The sequence below is a fragment of the Nansenia antarctica genome, assembly GCF_963989245.1.
Source record: "Nansenia antarctica genome assembly, chromosome: 20".
NCBI classification, from domain to species: Eukaryota; Metazoa; Chordata; class Actinopteri; order Argentiniformes; family Microstomatidae; genus Nansenia; species Nansenia antarctica.
The window spans coordinates 11,212,713-11,223,015 of record NC_137693.1 but is presented as its reverse complement, the minus strand read 5'-3'; the positions used below and the strand labels follow the sequence as shown (position 1 = coordinate 11,223,015).

At 48.9% G+C, this 10,303-nt stretch overlaps 1 protein-coding gene across 1 annotated transcript in view; it reads left to right on the top strand.

Annotated features, from left to right (window-relative positions):
• dbn1 (drebrin 1) overlaps positions 1 to 9,049 on the top strand; it is a 29,996-nt gene extending 20,947 nt beyond the window's left edge. Inside the window, 4 exon segments of the mRNA XM_080549830.1 lie at positions 4,406 to 4,531; positions 5,990 to 6,519; positions 8,410 to 8,515; positions 8,829 to 9,049. Of these exon segments, the coding sequence (XP_080405956.1) occupies positions 4,406 to 4,531; positions 5,990 to 6,519; positions 8,410 to 8,515; positions 8,829 to 8,878 (812 nt within the window). The 3' untranslated portion in view covers positions 8,879 to 9,049.
• Positions 9,050 to 10,303: the final 1,254 nt, after the last annotated feature.

Sequence of the window (10,303 nt, the reverse complement as noted above, 5' to 3'; positions counted from 1 at the left end):
GAGCGGACCAGGGAGAAGGATGGGGGTAGTGACCGCTACCGCTCTGGAGCTAACGCCACGAAGCTAACCGCTATACAACTACCGTTACAGAGCTATCGCTACGGAGCTACCGCTGTGGAGCTATCGCTACAGAGCTATCGCTACAGAGCTACCGTTACAGAGCTATTGCTACACAACTACCGCTAGGGAGCTAACGCTGTGGAGCTATCGCTACAGAGCTACTGCTACAGAGCTACCGCTACAGAGGTACCACTGTCGCTACGGAGCTACCGCTACATGGCGACCAGTTAGGCCTGTTACCTATCTAAGGAACTACTGGAGAATCTTCTCCAGACCAGTCATGTATTGTATGTGTGTCCTGCAACAAGCTGAGGTTCCACCTCAGACCACAGGTCGAAGCCCAGGTCTCCCGTGCACCGTCAGACTGTTTTAGCCCGTGGAGCTAAAGCCTAGGCTGTCATATTTTACTCTGGACCATCGCCTCTCGATGTTCTTGACAAGTCTTTTCAGGGAAGGCCCGAAAATAACCACGTCTATTCTTCTCATTTCCTCTCTGCATGGTTTGTTCTCAGAGTGTCATGACCACACTAACCACTGTCTTTTCTCTTTCTTTCTCTCTCTCTCTCTCTCTCTCTGTCTCTCTCTATACATATATTTTTTGGGGGGGGGGGGCGGGGGGTTATTCTCGCTCTCTCTCCATTGATTTGACCCCTCATCGTGACCCCTCATCGTGCGTCTTGTCTTCCTCTCCACTCATCACACACTCTCTCATTCGTTCACTCGTTCGTTCATTTCATTCCTCCGTCGATCGTCTTTGTCCTCTCTTCACCGATGGGTTTCAATGGCACCATTCCTGTTCTCCCACAATCCTCCACTTCTCACCGTTCCAACTGGGCTTTGCCTTTTGCCTTGACCTTCTTGACCTTTCCCCTTTGTTTCTCCTACTCCTTCTGTCCCTCTCTCTCTGTCTCTCTCTCTTTCTCTCTCTTTTCTCTGTGTCCCTCTCTCTCTCTCGCTCTTTCTTTGTCTGTCTGTTTGTTTGTCTGTCCGTGTCTCTCTCTCTCTCTGTCTCTCTTTTCTCTCTGTGTCCCTCTCTCGCTCTTCCTCTGTCCGTTTGTCTGTCTCTCTCTCTCTCTCTCTCTCTCTCTCTGGTCTCTCCCTGTCCTCCCTCCCGCATCTCTGTCTATGCGTTCGTTACTCTGTCTGTGTGTGTGTGTGTGTGTGTGTGTGTGTGTGTGTATGTCGCTCCGTCTATCTGTGTGTGTGTGTGTGTGTGTGTGTGTGTCCTGCCCCGGGGCCCTGTCTCTTGTCTAACCAGGCCGTTTGGACAGCCCGTTCTTGAAGCAGCAGAACAGTCCCAGCGAGCCCAGTCCGTCCCCCCTCCGCACCCCGCCTCCTCACGCCCGGCCGCTCCGCCCGGCACCTGGTAGGTACAGTACTGGGTCAGAAGCAGCAGAGGGCGCTGTATGTAGAGACCCCCCCGCCCCCCCCCTCTCCCGGCTCCCACGCCCCGCCCTCTCCCACCAAGACCTCCACCGTCCCCACCCCCACCTCCACACACACACCAAACCCCTCCTCCCCTCCTTCCTCTTCACAGTTCCGGATCAGAGTAGGTAACAGTAGTGCCGTAGAAAAACACCCTGACTCACCACCACACCCCCCTTCACCCCCCCCCCCCCAACCCACTACCGCCTTCCCTTCAACACCTCCCCCCCTGCCCTTCCCTCCCCTACGAACCCCCCCCCCCCCCCCACACACACACACACACAGGACCCCAATAGACGACACAGCATCTCCTGTCACCCCCTTCCAAATCACCCTTGGCGTTGCATATCAACCACCCCCCTCCTCCTCCCCCCCGTCACACTACCGCGACCCCCCCCCCCCCACACACACACACACACACACACCCCTTCCATATCCACACTGCTGGCGCTAGCACTTAGCTCTTCCACCTGAGCACTGGCTGTTCTGATCAGTCTTTAAGCACTGGCTGTTCTCTGATCAGTCTTTAAGCTCTCTGGCTGTTCTCGGATCAGCCCTTAAGCACTCTGGCTGTTCTCTGATCAGCCCTTAAGCACTGGCTAGTGGCACAGTTGACTCACATGAGCCTAATAAAGGCGTGTTTAGAGTCCAGAGTTGGAAGCCAGAGTAGAGTAGAGGAGAACACGGTGTGTGGTAGATGGATGATGATGATGTGTACCTGGATGACCGCGGTGAAGGGAGTGGGACACAGCAGGGTTAGGTGCTTGTTTGGTGGGCTGTGCTCTGAGCTCTCTCCCTGTCCCGTTACGTCTTCTCTCCTAACGGACTGTGTCGCCAATGCTCACACACGCGCGCACACACACACACACGCACACACACACAACTTGCGTTCTTCCTCTCTTTCTGTAAATGTGTGTGTGTGGTGTGTGTGTGTGTGTGCGTGCGTGTGTGTGTGCGTGTGTGTGTGCGGTTCTTGGGGTCTGTGTTTGTGTACCCTGTGGGCCCTATGTGAGCGTTGCTGTATATGGATGTGAGCTTTGACCTGTGTGTGTGTGTGTGTGTGTGGCATACTGCCCCCCCCCGTCCCCCTGTTCCTGTGCGTCTGTGCTGGCAACTCTAATCAGGGTGCGTTCAACCTGGGGTGCGTTCAGCTGCCGCGACGTTTCTCAAACGTTCCTCAACCCGGTCGCGTTGAGAAACAGCAGCGTTTCCGTCGATTTTAAACAGTTGCTAACTGTACGTTTACACCTTCTCCTCCTCCTGACCTGAACGCACCCCAGATCCAACCAGTTCAGCTCATGCACCAGCTCTCTCCTCTGTCATCATATGGGTGTGTTGTGTTGTGTTGTTGTATAACATGACTGTTCCGCTGTCATCTAATGAATGGAAACGTCAGACTTTGGTCCAGGGCCAGCGGTGGCTATGGGCAGGGGGGGCTCAGCCCCTCCAAATGTGCGTCTTGCCAACCCAATTTCTTTCTTTTTTTCCCTTTTTTTATATATATATTTTCCTTTTTTTATTATTATATCTGGGGGCATGTTTGAATGTTTAATCTCACATTTAATGTAACGTAATATAAATATTTGTATGTACTGTAGGTCCACATACTGTGTCTATCCATTTAGCGCTACCCAAAGCCACCGCCAGCCAGCCTTGCTTTTCTTATTTCTTTATCTAATTAGTTTTCTTCTTCTTCTTTTTTTTTCCTTATACATTAGAGCCGTCCGTACAGTATCAAATTCAATTAAATAAGTTCCTCGAGGTCTTCAGTAATGCTGGTTTAATTACTCTCTCTGGTACTTAATCCAGTCATCAGTTAAAGTATAAAAGTAATAAAGAGCGCACATCCGTGGCAAACTGCTGACTAACGGAACATAACTCAAAATCTTTATGAAAATGAAATCTTCTCTCATTGCTTTGACTTCATTGGTCAAAAGTTTTGATGAATGACATTGATTGGCCAGAAAGTCCCCTCACGTGATGTCCTAACCAGGTGTACAGTTAATCAGTCCCTGATTGGACGATGAGAACTCTTAGCTATCTGATTGGAGGATGAGAACCACTAACCTCCTGATTGGAGGATCAGAACCACTAACCAGCGATGCTGCAGACTTCCGAGGGACAGATGTGAATACTCATCTGTGATTGGCTCATAGCAGCTCATCCCTGGTGCTGCAACACACACATATACACACGCACAATGTGTGGAATGTCCCCGCTGCCATTCTACGACAGTACATCACACCGCTGTATCTGATTGGCTGCTGTAGCCCCGAAGACCGCCACTGATGTCACTCCTACGTGACATCATCATCATCTCATTCCTCCTCCATCTGCGCTTTCGGCCGACGTTTTTCTGACGCCGGTCGCCGACCGCATCGACCAACCGCATCGACCAACCGCATCGACCAACCGCATCGTCCAATCGCATCGACCAACCGCATCGTCCAATCGCATCGTCCAATCGCACGCTTGAAATGATGACCATGTCGGAGAAAGAGGAGGTCCGACTTCACCGTCACGATTTCACTCAGTGTTCAGCTCAGGTCTCTCATTGGTCATCCCCCATCGTTGTGATTAACATGTGGTGGTATTTGTTTATGGTGTTTTAGTGATTTCATTCCTGTGGGTTTTTCATGTGTGGTGGTGATGTGTTTTTCTTATTGAATATCTTAACGACTGTGTGTTGTTGTTGTTGTTGTTGTTGTTGTTGTTGTTGGTGGTGGTGTTTGTGTGACAGTGATAATAACATTACATTGGTGACCATGGTGACCGTGTGGTTCCATTCGGACTATCTCTTGTGACGTGATGTGATTGACTGTATGATGTGGTTGTTGTGGTTGTTGTTGTTGATGTTGTGGTGGTGGTGTTTGTTGTTGTGCCATCTCGATGTGTGTGTTGTTTCACTCCCATCCCCTAGATGGCGACATTGAAGGGAGCTCAAAGAGTAGCATGGCACCTGTGTCCCCAACACCCATCCCTTTAATAGTCACCACGCCCTTCCAGGAAGACGAGGATACGGAGGAGGACAGCAGAGACGAGTGGGGTAATGTCCGTCATACAATAAAATCCAAGACATCCCCCCGAAAATAAATTGTCTCGCGACCCCAAATTGACATCAATAATATCTTGTGACCCCCAACAACTTGATGGCTGGCTAACGCAAGCTCAACTGTATTCTAATCACCTAAAAGATGCTCTTATTGGTTAGATTGTTAGATCCAACCCCCAAAAAACTTGGTAGCTGGTAGAAGCTACAGGTGCGATACACAGACATTGTTTGTCTTCATACGAAGATAAACATGTTTGTGTCTTGTTTATCAAATCGTAGAGGTTAGTCAGACTTTCTCAGGGGACACATTTTGAAATCAGGGAACGACCCCCAAGTTTGGGATATAATCGACTGGATAATATGGCTCCGGAGCAGCTCAACAAGGTGGAAGTTTAGGAGTTCCAAGTTTATGCAGGAGACCCCAGTCAATCACATGTACTGTCTGACCACGAAACGCTCACCTTGTTGGATTGAGCTATCGGCAACTCAATGTCTCAGGAAATCAGGAGATGATGATGGTCAGGTAAGACTAACACTACAGTATGGCTTTTGGCCTTCAAACACACACACACACACACACACACACACACACACACACACACACACACAGACTAGGACTCCCAAGCCTTATTTGCCTTCACAGATGGCTGGGTTTTGTCTGCTGGTGTTACCAGAGCGAAGTGGTCCAGTGTGAGCTCTACTGTGGGCTGTGGTTCACTGTGGAACGTGTGGTTTTCCTGTGGACCGTGTGGTTTTCCATGTGGACCATGTTAAGTACCCCACAGGAAACACACTCGACAGAGGGACAACATGAGGTTGTGACTGTTCAGTGTCAAGCCATGGAGTGATCTCCTCAGCTGGAGATTCATTCCTTCAGGTTCAGAGGCTGGGTTCTAGGTTCTAGATTCTGGGTTCAAGGTTCTGGGTTCTAGTTCCGGGTTCTATGTTCTAGGTTCTATGTTCTAGGTTCTATGTTCTGGGTTCTTTGTTCTGGGTTCTATGTTCTAGCCTCCACCTGTATTCTTCTCCTGGTTTAGATGATGTAGGACCGTAGGTTCTTGTAGGCAGCTAGCAGAACCCTCTGGGTCTCAGATGGAATTTCAAACCTCCAGAGTTGTGCTCAGGTGAGCTGTTGGCTTCTCTTAGCTCCTAGCTTTTCCTCGTTGATATGAATGACGGTTGATGATGGTTTTGCCTGTCTTGGTCGACAAGCTTGTTTTTCGACTTGTTTTTTTTAGACCAGTTCAGACTAGTTTCACCAGTGCTGCAAAATCACATTATAAACTTTTACATCAAATCATCTCTCCCACACCGGCCTCTATGCCAGCTGCCTTGCATAGTGCTAATCACCTACATTCCTCCCGACTCCCTCCCTCCCTCCCCCCTCCTCCCTCCTTCCCTCCCCTCCTCCTTCCCTCCCCTCCCTCCCTCCCTCCCTCCCTCCCACCCCAGGTGCTGAACCCAAGAGAGCTCCAGTCCAGGAGTCCACCCCCACCAAGCCCGTTCAGAGCGTTGCGCCCCAGACCCGCGACCCCCACGGCCCCACCGCCTCCTCCTCCTCCGCCTCCTCCGTCTCCCATGACGACGACCCCTTCTCAGGTTTCAGGGCGTCGGCTCAACCCGAGTCAGACAGCCTGGTGGACCTATGGGGCAGCGCCCCCCCCGCCCCCGGCGCCGGCTCCGCCCCCCCCTCCCAGTCCTCTCACGTCTCGGACCAGACCGACGGCGCGGGGCCACACCCCAGCCGCCCTGTGCCGCTGGTGAGCTTCGACGAGATGGGGGACTCCTTCTGCTCGGCGCCGGTGGGGGGGGAGGACGAGCCCTCCAGTCTGGTGGACGTGGCCGGACCCCACCAGATGACCCTGAGCTACCAGCATGCACTGCAGCACGCCACGGGGGGGTCGGCCTCCGACAGCGGCGAGACGGATGACGGACAGCTGCTCCTGACCAATGGGGAGGCGATGCTTAAGGAGGGGACTCAGGTCAGGACAGGGCCGGAGGGTGTGATGCGATGTGTGATGTGATGATGCAGCTTGTAGAAGAGTCCAGGGAAAACTGTCCCGCCTTGCTTTGTCCTGTTTTTTCTTCCAATGATTGGTTGCAGGTGCGGTAGTTTAGAAAAACGATGAGACAGTAAGTGTAGAAGAACTCGCACACTGCATAAACTTCAAGGAAAACTCCTTAGACAGAGATTAGAAGAAAGAAAAAAAAGTCTTTATTTTATCATGCTCTTAAAGATGAATGCTCTCTTATTAAGAGCATGATAAAATAAAGATTTTGTTTTCTTTCTAATCTCTGTCTAAGGAGTTTTCCTTAAGGTTTACGCAGTGTGCGAGTTCTTCTACACTTACTGCTGCAGCTTGCAGGTCGTGCAGTCAAAGCACCTAGGAGAGGTGTTCAGACACAGAGGCAGTCTATCGCCCTGTCCACACGTACACGGGTATCTTTTTCAAACGTAGCTTTTGCGTTAGCTATGCGTTTTGGCCGTTCGTGTCCACACGCAAACGGCGTTTTAGGTCACTGGAAAGAAACAGACCTTTTTGAAAACTTCTTCCAGGTTGAAGATATTAAATGTTCAGTGTGTAGAGAGGTAAAACTGAGTTTCTGCCCTTGTGACATCAGATGGCGTGCAGCGTTATCTCTGTTGTTTATCCAGAGGCGACATGTTGTTGTTGTTGTTGTTGTTGTTGTTGTTGTTGTTGTTGTATTCGCCGCTCAAGAAGAAGCCCATCGATGTGCATGCTTCTAATGTTGTTCTCTAGTGTGTGACATAACGTTGTATCGCCCCCTACTGGCCTGGCATGCTTATGTGAGCACTTTAAATCGTTTTTTGAGTTCTCTTGTGGAGATATTTTCTATAACAGTGCTTGTATGGATGGGATTTTTTTTTTGAGAATGAAAAAAGAGGAAAAAGCCTGTCTTAAACACCTGTGTATGTGTAGACTAGGCCTTACATCAGAGAGGACTTTCAATTATGATTCTCATGCATGGTCTTTAGTTCGGGACTAGACTAGACTTAATCTGGGTCTGGGAACGCAGCCCCTGAAGTTACAGCACCAATGAACACATTCAGTTGTAGTACAGACAAGCATTCTGCCTACTGTTTATTAAATGTGCTGTATCTGCTACATACTAACCATACTATAGTATTCACTAGTGTGCCGTGAATTCATAATACGTGGAAAGGATCATCTACAGTAGTATGATATCTTGTATACATACTCAATTTCACATACTGCTTTATACTGGAGAGGAGATAAAGAGACGCTTGATGTTACGTACGGGTACCACTAGAGGGCAGTCAATACTTTCTACTGGAGGTCTAAAGTGACATCAACACATAGCAAATGATGCACACTGGTTGCTCAGAACAAAGAACAAAGTGGAAGGTAGACTATGTTCCTGATATAGAACACACACACACACACACACACACACACACACACACACACAGTGTTTCTGTACCCTGTCATCTCTCTCCCACACATACCCGATACTCAATGACGTTAGACAAAATTAGCCTAGATGATCCAGGCTGTACCAGGCTTCTTTTTTTTTTTTTTCAGTATTTGATGTGGCTAGTTTGCTTAGTAGTGACACTGTGTCTGTGTCTGAGACAATTCAATCATAATATGGTTTATTATCAGATTATAATCTATAATATTATCATATTATTTCTCTGTCCATCTCTTAATCCATCTCTCTGTCTGTGCTTCCAGCATTGTGCTAACAACACTTAGGTTGTGGGTTCGATTTCCGCTGGGATCATATATACTGTATGCACTCAATGCAGTATAAGTCGCTTCGGAGTGTCAGCTAAATGGCCTGTATTAATATTACATGTTGTCTACTGTGTCTGTCTGTCTGTACAGGTGAGCGAGGGCTATTTCAGCCAATCACAGGAGGAGGAGTTTGCCCAAACAGACGACTGCTCGGCTAAAGTGACCCCAACGCCAGTGTTTTATAACAAGCCACCAGGTGAGAGGAGGATGTCAGGAAACAAATGAAAACTGAAATGAAAACTATGAACTTATGACTTCATAAGAAGTCTGTGATAGTGAACACAGCAATGCTATGACGGTTGCTATGCTGCAATCTAGTGCAATATCAGGAAATTGGAGGACTGTTGACAGTTGACTTTGTGTGTGTGTGTATGTGTGTGTATGTGTGTGTGTGTGTGTGTGTGTGTGTGTGTGTGTGTCTGTCTGTGTGTCTGTGCGTGCGTGTGCGTGTGCGTGTGTGCGTGTGTGCGTGTGTGTGTGTGCGTGTGTGTGTGTGTGTGCGTGCGCAGAGATTGACATCACGTGCTGGGACGCGGACCCCGTGGAGGAAGACGACTAGCCGCGGCTAGCTAGCGAAGCAGGCTAGGAGGGAAGCAGAAACAACGCATCATCAAGAAACTGATTTCTCTCCTTCTTTTTTTTTTTTTTAAGTAATAACAAAGTCTTGCATCACAAAAAAATAATTCTGTATAATGTTCTAGAGAAGAAGAAGAAAAAAAAAAAACGATGTTAGCCACCGAAAAGTTTTTTTTTAGTTATTGTTAAAGATGCCGACTGGTTGAAGGGAGGGAGGTCTTGGTTTTGTGCGTTTTTGTTTTTTATTTATTTGATTTTTCTTTTTTTCCCTCTTCTTTTTTTGTTGCTATGCAGAGTATGGTGGACTTTCTTACGTATATATACAGCAACAGTAGCCCACGGAGGTATCGAATAGAAGACAATGCCCCCCCCCCCCCCCCCCCCCCCCACCCCCCGTGTGAGGCTGCAAGCCCACACCCAGGATAGGCAGGGTTAGGGTTAGGGTTAGGCAGCTGAACCCCCTTAGCCCCCCTACCCTCTAGTCACTCCTGGAGATCTGAGAGGATCGGATAGATACACACCAGGGGAGGCTGGTGGAGGTAGAAATCGGAGGACGGGCTCATTGTAAACGCATGGGACGGGAATTAGGAATGGTATCAAACATTGTATGCCAGCCTCCCCCTGATATACACCCGGTCTGTCACTAAGCTAGGTGGGCTACTACCATGGTGCTTATACCTATCCCTAGCCTCTCAGATCTACAGTGATATCTCGGGGGGTAGGGGGTAGTGGGTAGGGCTGATGTGGAATTCAGCACTATTATGATAAAAACACAATCACTCCTGCCCACACAGCCCCCCCCCCCCCCTCCCCCTCTCTCCCCCATCCTCCCTCTCTCCCTCCCCCAAGGAGACTCAGAAATAGACTTCAGGATGGGAAAGTATTGACACTATACCATAGTAAAACTTCTAATATATACTAAACACAGAGGCGGCACTATGAGAGGGAGGTATTTAGAATATTGTTTTGTGCCCCCCACCCCTTCTGCCCCCCCCAGCAGAAAGTCAGACTAGGGGGCGAATATGGGGCCGGTTTCACAGACAAGGCTTCAGTCTAACCCTAGACTAAACAGTCATCTTCAATGGATGATTTGACATTGAAAGTAGTGTGATTTAGTCCACGACTAGACGACTTAAACCTCGTCTGTGAAACCAGCTCATGATGTATATTTTGACTACCTAGTAAAACGTGTACTAGAAATTGATATTCAGGATTTTTTTGACTTGTAAAAGTAGTAGGTAGTGTCTGTTTATAACGTCTCCGGTGTGACCTAGGCAATAACTGCATCTAGAGCACGTGGACGAGAACGTCGCAGTTGACATGTTTTGGCGATGTTGTGGACAGTGCAGTATGTCTTGTGCTAAGGTGGTAGAGAGAAGCTAGCATCTGCTTTAGAACACATATCTGC